Source organism: Hydra vulgaris, chromosome 14 (assembly GCF_038396675.1).
Source record: "Hydra vulgaris chromosome 14, alternate assembly HydraT2T_AEP".
In the NCBI taxonomy this organism is placed as follows: domain Eukaryota; kingdom Metazoa; phylum Cnidaria; class Hydrozoa; order Anthoathecata; family Hydridae; genus Hydra; species Hydra vulgaris.
In genome coordinates, this window is record NC_088933.1 from 9624555 (window position 1) to 9640257 (window position 15703).

Consider the following 15703-nt stretch of genomic DNA (forward strand, 5'->3'; position numbering starts at 1 on the left):
AAATGGAAGATATGATGTATTTGCACAACAAGATATTAAAATAGGTTTTAAGTCACAAAAAAGTGTTTCTTTAAAGTTTGGTATATCTATAAGAAAAGGTGTTGCATTAGTTTTATTAAAAAATGAACATAAATTAAAAATGTTAAGTTTACAAAATTCTGTAATAGCAGAGTCTGTTGATGACATTAAAGTAATTATTAATAATAATTCATTTGATGATGTAATAATTAAAAAAGGAGATGTTTTTGTTCTGTTAATCTATTGTGTTAATTTTTTTATTTTTTTATTAAAAATGGAATACAATAATAAAATGTACAATAACATTTATTCAGCTATACCTACTGAGAATAACTATATTTACCCTGTTCTTCCTAATTCACCTGAGGAAAAATCTATTAAAAACCAAGATCAATCATATTGGTTACAAAAAGTTGGCGAGATTCAAAAAAGAAATAGTGAGTGAGAGAGAAAAGAGAATAACGCTAAGTAAAAAATATCATAGAGCTGTAAAAATAATTTCTACAATTGATAATGCATTACTAGCAAGCACTATGGCACTTGGAACTATTGGAATTGGTTTTTTATCAACAATAATTGCAGCACCAGTAGTTATTGCATGTGAAAGTGCAGCATTAGGAGCAGGTGTGCTATCAATAATAGGCGGACAAATTCATAAAAAAATGAATTTAAAAGCAGAAAAGCATGAAAAGATTAAAGTGCTTGCTGATTCAAAACTAAATACAATAACCAATTATATTTTTAAACCTTTAGTAGATGGGCATATAGATGACAAGGAATTTGAGTTTATACTTGGTAAACTTGAAAAATTTGAGACAATGATGGAGCAAATTAGAATAAAAGTTAAAAATGAAATTGATGAACAAACAAAGTTGTCACTAATCGACCAAGGTAGAGAAGAGGCTATTAAAGTAATTCAAAGTAGGTTTAATAAAAAAATATTCACTTAACATTTTATTGACAAATAATAAGATATGCAACATTTATATCTGTTCTTTTTAGAATGTAGTAAACGTGAAAGAGATTTGAATAAAAAAAATATTTGGAACTTCTTGGATTTGGAAAAGGAGGTTTTATTGTTGATTCAGGAAGTCACTCTATATTTATCACTGATTATGGAAACTTTCAGATACCATCAACTTATAGTAATGATGAGAGAAATAAAATTTATAAACTTATCTGGAATGAAGATAGTGATTTTTATTGTGTAGAAAGAGACATTAAAGAATCACTTAAACAATGGAATAATGTTAAAAAACAAGATAAATTAAGAATTATAGATAAATATGTACTTCAATTAGAGTGTGATTTCAAAGAAAAAAAACTAATAAAAAGTATTTTATCAATGGCACTTATATTAAGATTATTAGAAACAAATGATATCATTTATAAAGACTTTGAGATTAAAAATATTTGTGGAATGTTTAATATTGATTGTTTAAATAGTTTGTTAAAACGTAAAACGTAAAACACAACATAAAAGTTTATGTTGTGTTTTTAATCTTTCTTATATAAAAACAAAATGTCATTTTTAAAAATTACAGACACTGAAAAGAGAGATCAAATTGTAAAAGAATTCAATCAGAGAGTAAAAAAAGAATACAGCAGAATGATCTTAGTGAAAAGATTGGAGATTCTAATTTGCAGATAGACTTGTCAAAATTGTACAAGCCATTAATTGATAGTCAATCTGGAATAAAGGAGGATATATCTAAATTGCAAGATCGAGCTAATCATTTTGCTCTTACCTTTTCAAATGCATATCCTGAAATACTTACTTATGGATCTAAAGAAATAATGCCTTCTTATGAGAAAAAATTTTTAAAGTTGGGAAAAATTGCAACAGACTATCTTAAGATGTATACTTATAGTAAAAAGTCTACAGACACTACATTTGGAATACATTCTAAAGAGGGTAAATTTTTTATAGGAAACGTTCCAATAATAATTAATAATGATGATATAGATATAAATGGAATAAAATACATTGGTACTCCTGGTCTTTGGGAATTACTAACAAAGTCTAATCCTAATAAGGAAATATATAATATAGATGATCTTCACAATTATTGAGATATAATAATACAAACAGATGCAATTACTACTGATTCAGGAAAACCAAAGTCATCTCGGAGTGAAAAATACAAAGAAATAATAGCCCCCATTTGGAAAGAGTTAAAGAGAACTAGAAAGCTTGAGTATCAAAGTGAATCAAAAGGAACAGGAATAGGGCCAATAATTCTTCCTAGTGATCCCATTGCACTCCTTGATATGCTTGAATTACGTATAGCTGCATGGAGAGCAGGTAATACTGGATCAAGAAATGAAGCTGTTGCAATTTGTGATGAATTGTTAAGACAAGGTGTTATGAATAGTGATCAGTATAAAGCAATACAAAATAATCTAGCAATATGATAATATGAATATGATAATATGAGTAAAAAAAAAAAAATTTGCGTACATAAAAATGCTATTTGTTAAAAATAAGAGATATGTTAAGAAGCAAGTTGTTGGAGGAAGTGGTATATTTGACAATTTAATAAATTTATTTAAACGAGCAGCATCATCAAATGTAACAAGAGTGTCATCAGCTATGTTGAAGAGGCCAGCTGCTAGCGGTTTAGGAAAAACTGCAATAACTGCTGCTAAATCAGCAGGGAAAGAACTTTCAACATCAGCAATAGAAGCTGCTAAAGATGTCACAGTTGAAAAAGGAAAACAATTAATTAGAAAAGCATCTTCTAAAGTTTCACAACCAAATACAGTCATTAATAATAAAATTAATGACATAATCTCAAATTTAAATAAAAAGGCTGATGAAGTTACACCAAATATAAATAATATAATGATGGGGTCTGCAATAAAATCAACAGCTATAAAGATAAAAGATCTAGCAAAAAAAGGCCGCGGTCTTTGATTAGATTTTTTTATATTAATTTTTTTATATTTATTTTCCATTTAAAAAAAAAAATTTATATGTAAAAAATGGCAACTTCTGATGTGTTAAATTTTACAGAAATCCCAACTGTGGATGATGGAATTGAAAGATTTGAATTCCATGAATATGAACCAGTAGCTCGCACAAATCTAAATAGCGCTGGAGAAATAAGAATTAACATTGAGCAACAAGATTTGTTCACACTTTCATCTGAGGCTTATCTCTTGTTTGAAGGAAGACTTCTTAAACTTGATGGGACAGCTTATGTTAATGCAGATGTAGTGTCACTCACAAATAATGGTATTATGCACTTATTTAGTCAAATATCATATCAATTATCAAACCAAGAAATAGAGTCAGTTTATTATCCAGGTCAAGCAACAACAATGTTAGGAATGCTTAAATACCCAAATGACTTTCAATTAGCGCAAGGATTAAATCAATTGTGGTACAAAGATTCTTCAACAACAACAGTTGATAACACAGGGTTTACATTAAGACAAACATTTATAATTCAGAAACCCACTACAAAGGGAACATTTTCATTTTGTATACCTTTAAGGCACATTTTTGGATTCTGCGATGATTACAACAAAGTTATTTACGGATTTAAACATACACTAACTCTTGTTAGAAAAGGTGATACCAAAGCAATTTTTAGAAACGCTCTTGCAGCTGCAGGAAAAGTTAATCTTGATAAAATATCATTGTTCATGCCGCATGTGATTCCATCAGATTTAGAGAGAGTTAATCTTTATAAAAGTATTGAATCAAAAGTGACACTTCCAGTAACTTTTCGCGCAAGGCAGTGTGATACTATAATTGTTCCACAATCTACAACGTTTTCTTGGAGACTTAGCGTAAAGACAGCTCCAGAAAAACCAAGATACATTATTGTTGGATTCCAAACAAATAAGGATGGAAATCATTGTGACTTGAAAAATATGCACATTATGCTTAATCAAGAAAGATATCCAGCTGTTGACTATAACTTATCATTTCCAAATCATCAATTTTCAAGAGCTTATAGAGATGCATCTGTATTTAGTGAAAAATTTTATGGAATAAACGATTTGATATCACAAAGCAACATAACTCCTTCAGACTATAAAGATTTATACCCACTTATGGTTTTTGATGTTTAGTAGACAATCAGAAAAATTAAAATCATCAGTAGTAGATGTACAAATTAAAGCAACATTTAATGCAGCTGTTCCAGCAGATACTGAAGCGTTTGGTGTTGTAGTATCTGATAAGTTTTTACACTTTCAATCAGACGGAAATAAGTTGAATGTTGTTTATTAACTTTTTTTTAAATTGATTTAAATTTTTTTTTACCTTTATATAATAAAAATGTATTATACAAGAGAAAACTTGCAGAAGTTGTTAAAAGAAAATAACATTTCACAAACATCTAAAAATTATGTTACATTGTTAATGATTGCTGTAGATAATGGGTTGATAGATAAAGAAGCAATCATGTCAAAAGCAACAGAAGCAACTGATAAGAAAAGACCAGTTGGAAGACCTTGAATACATCCAGTAAAAAAAGTAAATGAGAAAAGACCAGTTGGAAGACCTAGAATACATCCAGTAAAATAAGAGAAAAAAGAAATAGATCCAAAATATGAAAGATTAAGAACAATTAAGAAAAAACCAGTCACTATTAAATTAACAAACATGAAAACAGGAGAAGAAACAGTATATAAATCCTTATATAGTGCTATGCGTGGAACTGGGTATGGATATAGATATCTTTAATTGCGTGATGGAAAGATTGATAATGGTTATAAGATTGAAATATTAAATTCTGAAAAATTAAAAAAATAAAATCTTGTCATATAAAAAATGGGATATATTAATTTATTTGTAAATCCAAATGGAATTGAAATATTAAAAGATAATTTAGATAAAGTTAACTGGTTGCAATTATCTGAAAATCCAAATGCGATTAAAATTTTAAAAAATAATTTAGATAAAGTAGATTGGTCACATTTATCTTTAAATCCAAATGCAATTAAAATATTAAATGATAATTTAGATAAAGTAGATTGGTATGCTTTATCTAAAAATCCAAATTCGATTGAATTGTTATCTTACATATATAAAAGTTCTGAAAAATTAAAAAAATAAATTCTTGTCATATAAAAAATGGATATTGAGTATCTACTAGATTAGACTGCTCCAGTTATAACATCTTCAGAAATTTTAGCTCCATCACCTTTTATATATAGAGCATTGACAATTACAAAAAAGCAGGAGATTGCAAAATATAGAATACTTAGTAATTCTTATGGATCCAAAGGATCTATTGTAGGATTCGAGGATGGGGATGCATTTAAATTTCATATGAAACTTTACATATGAAAATATGAAAAGAAAAAATATTTTGAAAAATCATTTAAAGAAAATTAAAATTAAAAAAAATATCTTGCTATATAAAAATGGAAAATAAAAAAGTCACAGAATAAAAACAAATCGCAAAAGAGAGAAAAATTAAATATTATTATAGAATGAGAAAAGATGATCTCATAAGAGCGTTATCGCACACACAGATGCAATCAGTCGAACAGATGGATACGAAGTATCTACTTGATGAGCCTGTTCCAGATATATCATCAACAATTTTAGCTCAATCACCTTTTCAGCCTGTTACACAAATTAGAAAAGAAATAAATAAAAAGATTAATTCTCTTGCAGACTGGATTGTATCATGTTCCAGAACCAATTAAAAAGCATTTAATAGATTTATTATTAATCTCAAATAGTGAAACAAATTCTTATGGATCCGAAGGATCTAATTCTTATGGATCCAAAGATGGATCTAACCATTACTGCTTAATAAAAAGTTTAAGCAGACTGCTTTCTTCACAAACATCCAAGATAAAATGTACTATTCACTATTGTAGAAATTGCTTACTTGGGTTTAATTCTAAAGAATCATTATCTAAACACAAATTGTATTGCAATACACATGATTCAGTACGCATTGAACTTCCACCACCACAATCGACAATGCAGTTTACTAATCACAATAGATCGATGAGAGTACCATTTGTAGTATATGCTGACTTTGAAAATTTCATCAAATCTATCAGTACTTGTGAACCTAATCCTAATGAATCCTATACTAAACAGTATCAAAAGCATATACCAAGTTCATTCCGCTACTACATTAAATGTTTCGATGAAAGTTTTTACCAAAGCAATCCAGTTTCATTTACTGCAAGTAAGGAAACGGATGATGTTGCACAAATATTTGTTGACAGATTACAAGAAGATATCATAAAAATTTGTAATAGAATTAAATTTAAAAAGAGTATTGTATATACACATGAAAATAAGAATGATTTCGATGCAGCAACTGAATGTCACATTTGCGGAAAAGATTTGGATAATGATAAAGTACGTGATCACTGTCACATTACTGGAAAATATAGAGGTGCTGTTCATAATAGTTGTAATTTAAAATTCCAGATTTCTTCCCAGTACTATTTCATAATTTATCGAGTTATGATTCTCACTTATTTATAAAGAAATTATCCAGAGGTAAATTGAGCTGTATCCCAAACAACGAAGAAAAGTATATTAGCTTTTCTAGAGAGATTAAAGTTGGAGAGTTTGTTAAAGCTGGAAAGAGTGTTGAAATAAAGCGTCAGATTTGTTTCTTAGACAGTTATAGATTTATGCCTTCTAGTTTAAATTCTTTATCAAAAAATTTATCAAAAGAGCAGTGTAAAAATATGAGAAAATTGTATTCAGGGAAACAATTAGATTTATTACTAAAAAAAGGCGTATATCCATATGATTGGGTGTATATCCATATTATTACCCACAAAAGAATCGTTCTTTTCTAAATTGAACGATGAAGATATTAGTGATGATGATTACTCACATGCACAAACTGTATGGAACGAATTTAACTGTAAATCATTTAAAGATTATCATAATTTGTACAACGTTTCAGATGTATTTTTACTAGCAGATGTTTTTGAAAATTTTAGAGGTGTTTGCATGAAAAATTATAAATTAGATCTGGCTTGGTATTATACATCACCAGGATTAGCTTGGGATGCAGCATCGAAGAAAACAAAAGTAAAATTAGAACTGTTGAGCAATTACGATATGATACTAATGATAAAGAAAGAAATAAGAGGTGGAATCAGTGTGATATCAAATAGATTAGGAACATCTAATAATAAGTACATGGATAATGTGTATGATAAAAGCAAAGAATCAACATTCATCCAATATCTAGACACTAATAATCTATATGGATGAGGGATGAGTAAGCCACTTCCAACACATGGGTTTAAATGGATGGATGAAGATGAGTTGAAAAACTGGAAATCGACTCCATGTATACTAGAAGTTGATTTAGATTACCCTGAACATCTGCATTATGATCATAATGACTACCCACTTGCTCCTGAAAGAGTAAATATTGATAAAGTTGAAAAATTAATTCCCAATTTGGAAAATAAGAAAAATTTTATTTTATGTTATCCATTATGAAAGTCTTAAATTATATGAAAGATTAGGTCTAAAGATTACAAAAATTCATAGAGGTCTAAGTTTTGAACAAAGCGCTTGGTTAAGCGAATACATTGAGTTAAATACTAATCTAAGAACCAAGGCAACGAATGATTTTGAAAAAGACTTTTTCAAACTGATGAGCAACTCAGTATTTGGAAAAACAATGGAGAACATTGAGAATAAAGTTGATGTTAGATTAGTGACGAATAGAAATGAAGCTGTTAAATTAGCTTCAAGACCAAACTTCGAGTCGAACGATATTTGATGAAAATTTAATAACGATTCACATGAAGAGAACCAAATTAATGTATAACAAACCAATTTACTTTGGCATGTGTATTTTAGATTTAAGTAAAACTCTAATGTACGAATTACATTACGATTATATAAAGAATAAATACTCTGATTGAGCAAAACTATTATTTACAGATACTGATTCTTTAGCATACAAAATAAAAACAGAAGATTTTTATGCTGATATTTCTGAAGATGTTGAAAGCAAATTTGATACAAGTGAATTTGATCCAAAGCATCCAGCATTAGAACTTGTAGGATTCAGAGTTGAAAGAAATAAAAAGGTAATTGGAATGTTTAAAGATGAGTCTGGAGGAGCACAAATTGAAGAATTTGTAGGATTAAGATCTAAATTGTATTCCTACAAAGTACACGGTAAAGAAAATAAAAAATGTAAAGGAATAAAGAAAAAATCATATAACACATGAAGATTATAAACATTGTTTATTAAATAAAGTGGATCAAATTAAGAAAATGAATGTAACAAGATCACAATCACATGAAATTTACACAGAAGAAGTCAATAAAATAGCATTAAGTGCAGACGATGATAAAAGAGTCATTTTAGAAGACGGAATTCACACATTAGCATATGGACACTACAAAGTAAAAGAAATCAATAGCAAACAGGTCAATTAGATCCTTCGGATCCACAAATTAGGCAGGAATGGAAAAATAATTTTTTACAAGAAAAAAAAAGAAAGTGATCCATATAAAGGTTACTACAATCACATTGAAATTTATATATAAAATTTTCATAATATATTATAAAAATGAACAAATTTATTAATGTTGAAGGAATAATTCTACCTAATGAACCTTTAACAAATTTTTAATTATTAGAAGCAGCAAAAGAACTAAAAAAAAATTTTAAAGGTGTATTTGTAAGAGATCAATTACCTAAAAATACACAAAAAAAAGAATGTGGAATATTAAATACAGGAGATTCAAGTACACAGGGTTTTCATTGGATTTGCTGGTACAAAGACGGTGAAAAAAAATTAAGTTTTGACTCTTATGCACAACCCCCACCTGTCGAAGTTGTTAATTATTTAAAAGACTCCGTTTATTATAATAGTGATGGAGTTCAGTTTGGAAATACTTCATTCTGTTGACATTTGTGTCTCTATGTTTTAAAAAAACTAGATGAAGGGTATGATTTTCAGAGTATTATTAATAATCTATGGTAATTTTTTAAAAAAGTTTAAAATTTTTTCTTTATATATAAAATGCCTGTTGATAAATTCGGACGTACAACAATTTATTCAACTATAAGTCGAGTGGTTTCAAATGGATTAACAGCATCTCAAGCTAATAGTATGTTTATTAGAAGAGATGGGAAAAATAATGCAACTAGTGAAATTGACATGAATACAAACAAATTAATGAATGTAGCAGAACCTACAAATCCAAATGATGCTGCTACAAAGTATTATGTTGACACAATAATACCTAATCCTAGCAGTTTAGAAATAGTACCAAATTCAAGTTTAACATGCATGGGAGTAAAATCCCAGGCTCTTGAACCAAATACAGGTACTGATGAACCAAATACAGGTACTGATGAACCAAATACAGTTACTGATGGAACAGCAATTTTTATTCAAAATAGTGTTCCTGGTATTCTCAGAAAACTATGGTTAGCATTTAAAGGAACAAATCCTAATGGAAGTGTATTAAGTAAAACTATTTATTAGGATATATGTAGATAATACGCTTTGCATAGGAAGTAAAGGAATAAATACATTTGAACACAACTTATGGTAATGAATATATATTATTGAACACTGCAGGTAATGGAAATGGTGTTTATTTAAAATATATTAGAATGCGTATTATATGTAAATCTGGAATTGGTGGGAATCAAGAGTATGTATGTATGACGCAATCAATTCACCTAAACATAATAATTATGTTATAAACCCTTGGACAACTTATAGCTATAGTAAATATACAATATTTCCTAGATATGACAATAAAAGCAGATGTATATACTGCTCATCTGTTTTAGTAGATTTTTATTTATCTTCATGGAATGGAAGTAATATTAATTCATTTGCTAATAGATCATCTGGACTAATGTATCAATCAAAACCAAAAATTGATTCTGCAACTATTATCTCTTTTGACAGAAATTTTGGTAAAAATGAATCCATGCCAAGCGTTTGTGCCAATAGAAGATTAGTAGTAACAATAAACTCTGGTGATGAGCAAGTTGTGAAATCTGGTGATGAGCAAGTTGTGAAATCTGGTGATGAGCAAGTTGTGAAATCTGGTGATGAGCAAGTTGTGAAATCTGGTGATGAGCAAGTTGTGAAATCTGGTGATGAGCAAGTTGTGAAATCTGGTGATGAGCAAGTTGTGAAATCTGATGATGAGCAAGTTGTGAAATCTGGTGATGAGCAAGTTGTGAAATCTGGAAGTTTTTCTGATTTAATAGGAGTAATTTACTATTACGCTTAGGCTATAAGTAATGAGCTTTAGCTTGAGCTAAGTTCGAAGAACTAATGCAAAGTAGATTTCATTTATGCTGAGGACCTCAATGAGATTTCAGTTATGAAATTATAGCTTGAAAAATTCTTTGAATTTACCAAATTTTCATAATCTAGTTATAATGTAAAGTTAGCAAATAAAAATTAATTTTATAGTTTTGAAATTGTTTTCTTTATATTATTAACTCAAAATTATGGATGGTATAATGGTTGAAATGACTTATGAGAATATGGATAGTATAATGGTTGAAATATGATATAAGAATATGGATGAGGTAATGGATGAAATGAGTTATGAGATTATGGTTGGGGTAATAGTTGAAATATGATATGAGATTATGGTTAAGGATATGGTTGAAAAAAAAATGAGCCAGAATAATAATAATAAAAAAATATATACAGCATAAAAGAAGAAGGCTAAAGCCTGATGATGATGACAATAATGATGATGATGATGATGATGATGATGATGATGATGATGATGATGATGATGATGATGATGATGATGATGATGATGATGATGATGATGATGATGATGATGATGTTCTTGATCATGATGGTGATGATGATAATGGTGATCATGTTGATCATAATGATGTTTATATATGCATATATATACAAAATACAACATGAATTTTTGAATCAGAAAAATATAATTTAATATGTAAAAATGTTTGTGCAGCCCCGGTCACAAATCCGGCCCCAGCCCCAGCTATATTTTCCAAACCTGGCCTACTTGTGATTTTACAGGGGGAATATAAGAATCATTCTTATCTAATTGATAAGATAGACCTTAAAACATTATTTTAGAGAGGGATTCGGGAATTAAATCTATGAATGATCTAAAGTGGAAACAACAGATTATAACAACCTCATTAAAATTTTGCACATCATAACAAAAATTTACTTGAGTTACTATGCAAAATATTTCTGCAGCAACATATTGAATGTGCTGATCCAGTTTGGTTTTTAGATATAAAAGTTTTTCTTGATTTCATTTATATCGTTTTGATAAGGAGGGAAGCCTTTCTTGCATCCAACTTTTCCAGAAATGATGTTCTAATTCTTGCACTCGATACCAAAAACTCGCACCTAAAACAGTTAACTGTTTTAGGCGCGAGTTTTTCTCCAATTTGCTCAGTCAATAAATGATTTGGAGTCGGTGAAACATCGTCTTTTATATCCAAACACTGATAAGTTAATAGTAAATTCAATAAACTCCCAGTACTATATAGAAAAAGCACTTCAATCTTTCTTACTGAAAGATTGAGGTGCTTTTTCTTTTATCTAAGTTGATGATGTGTTTTGTAGTAATGGTTTGTGTTTTGGCATTATAGAATTCAGAGCAGGTTGTAACCGAAATTAAAGTAGCCTCCTTGGCTGTAGTGACCTTCTTTGCCTTGGGGAGATAAATTAACATAAAAAAAAAAAGTTCACAAGATTGGTTCACGAAATAATTCATGAGATCCGCCTACAAAATTTGTTCTTTAATTTGTTCTTTAAAACTTCTAATGGTAAATCTGTTCAACATTTGATAAAAGGCATTGAGGAATGATAATCTAAATTGTATGTTACCTCAAGGTGTACTGCTTGTGATAACAAACAAGTAAACAAGGTATAGTATCAATTAAAGTATCTTTTTTGTTGGGTTTTTCCTCTAACTTGCATTATAAGAAATTACCCAGAAAAATCAATACCAACTCTAACAAATGCACATTGTAGCTCCTTTAAACAAAATAGCTGGTAAAGGGGTCATCCATTGTTAAGTAAACATTTCCTTTTTTTACACTTGTTGCATTTTGATTCTCCATCACATGTTTCTTCTCGTACTCGCATGAGCCAATATCGTTTTGATAATTTTGTTAGTCGTTGATTTTTCCCATTACATGAATTCCTTTGTCAAAGTAATGTTTAACAATCAGTTTTGTAATTGTGCAAACTATCAGCAAAATGATTGGATATTTAACATTGTATGGCAAGTAATAAGCATTTTGCAATCAATTACAAGAGCGTTATAAGCCATCTTCATTAGTTTGTAGATTTAAAAAAATAGTTTTGCTTGATATTGATATTGTTTTTCCTTTCATGAAACTCATCGTAGTATCACCTTCTTTACACAAATCATTTTCACACTGACAGTTATTTTTCTATGTATCCATCCATTTATCCTAACAAGTTTTTTACAACACAAGAATTTATTTTTGTTCAAGTGAAATATCCAATTTCAACAAATACAAAGTGTTACCATGCTTATTATTTTTATGTTATTGAGTATTTTTGTTTATTAATGACCAATATCCTGGGCTTCTTATTTATCTGTGGCTGTTGAAATTAATATTAGAAGGATGGATATAAGGCACTATAAAAAGGATGTCATTTAGAGTGCCTAAAATTTAGAAAGAGCCAATAAATCGCTGGAATCAATTAAAAGCAGCCTTTCTATTTTCTTTATTTCAAAATGACATGTATACCCGAGTGAGTTAGTTGCATCATCGTTGTATCATTGAAATAGACACATCCTATATCAATACTATTATTTCTAGTTCTTTAGGAATATGGGAACAGATGTTAACAGATTATTTAATGAGAAAAACCCTGAAAACACTTATCTTCAACTTTCCTATTACGAATACTCATATATTTGAGTACTTGAGACATTTTTTTTTAATTTCAATTTACTTCTCTAAGGCCATAAAGGTCACTACAGTCAAGAAGGCTACTTTTAGTTTTGTTTACAACCCCCCCCCCTCAAGTCTATAACTCCAAAACACAAACCTTGACGAACAAGATCATTGCTTGGAGAAACAAGTTGATTTCAATCGGTGTTTGAATATTTGTTGTCAGGTTGTGGATTATTGTATTGAACATTATCCTAAAATATCTAGCATATTAGTCATACTTGACAAGCTGCTACTTCACATAACTTACAAGGTTATGTATATATTCATTCTAAATGTTTAGCGTATGTTTAAAAGGATTTATTTTTTTTTGAACTTTACATGTGCTTTGTGTTTATTTTATGAGGTGATCTTTAAGCACTGTATCATATTTAGAAAGCATGTCAACCATGTTGAGAATAAAAATGTTTGTTTGTATTTTTATACAAAAATAATCATAGAAATAAATTTTATTTGTTTTTCACTTTTTAAAAAAGATGTATTAGATAAAATAGATAAATACATAGAATATATAAAAACATTTTATGCTTCACAATTATTTTTAGCTAACCCTATGTTTTTAAACATTACAAACTTTATAATAGAAAGTTATCAAAAATAACAACAACAAATACACAATGTTAACTCATGCAACTTTTAAAGTTTTAGCTTAATCCAAAATTACATTGCTCCATTATAATATACATTTAATGATTTGTTACTTGCACATCTCTGCAACACTTTTTACTATTATGCGCAGTAATACAGAAGGTTACTGTAATAATTTGAGGAGTACTTTTTCATGTAACACTAGTAAACGTTTTTTCTTTACAACAAGCCGAAAACAGATACATCTGAATATCTTAAGTCTGTACCACGGCTGATAAAGTTCTAACAATACTTTCATAGAGTGACAGAATCATAAACAGCAATAAATGGCATGTTAGCGTCAATATATAAATAGTTTCACCTACTTCATTGGGCGAAACTATTTGTAATATATTGCACCACACTGGGTTGTGATGAGGTTTTGTTTTTTTTGTAAAAAGATGTAAAATATTTAACTGAAATTATTACTTTTTTATGTCAAAGTAAATATGTTGTTATAGCATTTTATGCCACAATAAATAATACTTCAAAAAGAAATCTGGGAAAGCAATTTAGTAGCTAAGAGCAACTAAAAAACAAGTAAACCATACAACGAAATTCAAGTAATTTGATTTTTTTTAAAAAGAATAGCTTCTTTTTTTTATTTATAGATTTTATTGATTGCTCTACGTTATGCAGCACCAAATCTAATGCGTTTTATGTTTTGCGCGATGTTTATTTTTACTGGTTTCACATTGTGCGGATGGATAGTTATGGGTCCATATCATGCTAAGGTATTTATTAGAATTTTCTAGTTGAATATTTTTTTTGCAAAATATTGAAAACTTGATGTCTCATTTTAGTTCCAGACCTTTTTGTCCACTGCTGAAGGGTTATTTTCATTACTTAATGGCGATGATATATATGCAACATTTTTGTTCATGAGCCCTCTTAACACCTCTGTGTGGGTGTTTAGCAAAATCTACTTATACACATTTGTATCATTGTTCATTTACATAGTGCTGAGTACATTTATAAGTATAGTGGGTGATACTTACGAAAGACTTAAGGTATTAAACTATAGAATTTATATTATATTTAAAAACTATAGTTAAATAAATCTTCCAAAAGAGGTTTTTAAGGAAAGAATTTTCTTTTCTTTTTTTATAAATTACAATAAATTTCTTTGAACTCCAAAAAAATTTATTATATTTTTATCGACTGTTACTATTTTTTGGAGGACTGGGGAAGAATGCCTCCTACACGCATTGAAGTTTTTATAATGGGTCGCTCAACTTCAGGAAACAGCAATGAAGGATTTACACCGACTTGTTCTAGATGGTATCAACTAATTATTTTACATAAATATTTTAAAAGTTGTTTTTGAATTTTGTTTTAATGTCATAGTGCATTTTTTGTAGTATACGAGCATATAGCGTTGCTGGCCACGATCTTGTAATGAATATAACGAATGAATCCCTAGAAACTTTATCTTCAAGACGGTTGTCTGTTGTATCAGCATCTATCGAATGATTTAATATTTTATATCTGTATATAATATTAGACGTTTGTACATAATTATCAGTTGTTATATAACTTAATTTGTTTATCTATTTTATACCAATTTAATACCATAAAATATAATAGACACGTGTTTTACAATTTATTAGAGCATATTTTTGACAACTAATAACGCCATTACTAAAGTTTGTAGTAGTTTTTTCAGCATTTAAAATTCTCGTAAGTTTTCAACATACACAAGAGGTTGTTTTTTTTTATTAAAAAAAATATTTTATAAACTAATCTTTTGAAAAAGTTTTTGGAAAATTGTTTATCTAGTAATAAACTGTCGTTGTAAGAATCTGTTTTTATCCATTGACTCTTTTTATCCATTATTTTGTATTGCGCTTTTAATTATAGCATTAAATATCAAGCGTACAAAGATTTTCATCAAAAAAGTGTTGTTATGGCAGTAAAAGGATCAGATATTAATGGGTTTAAGTCGGACTCGAAACCATATTACATTTTAGTTTCTTTACTCGTTTACGACCTAAAACGATTGTAGCTTTAGCGACAAAAGAACTTTCCAGCTAAACATTTTTTTAGAACTTTTTTTAAACCACTTTTCGACATAGTATTCAATTTTAAAATTGTATCAGTACATATCGACGCTAATGCAT

General features: G+C 28.7%; 1 protein-coding gene across 1 annotated transcript in view; it reads left to right on the forward strand.

The window, feature by feature from the left end:
* The window catches only part of LOC100208356 (mucolipin-3), a 54678-nt gene extending 39554 nt beyond the window's left edge, over positions 1-15124 (forward strand). The window contains exons 10-13 of the mRNA XM_065818213.1: positions 14195-14317; positions 14387-14593; positions 14764-14864; positions 14945-15124. Of these exons, the coding sequence (XP_065674285.1) occupies positions 14195-14317; positions 14387-14593; positions 14764-14864; positions 14945-15056 (543 nt within the window). The 3' untranslated portion in view covers positions 15057-15124. The remainder of the gene's footprint in view (positions 1-14194; positions 14318-14386; positions 14594-14763; positions 14865-14944) is intronic.
* Positions 15125-15703: the final 579 nt, after the last annotated feature.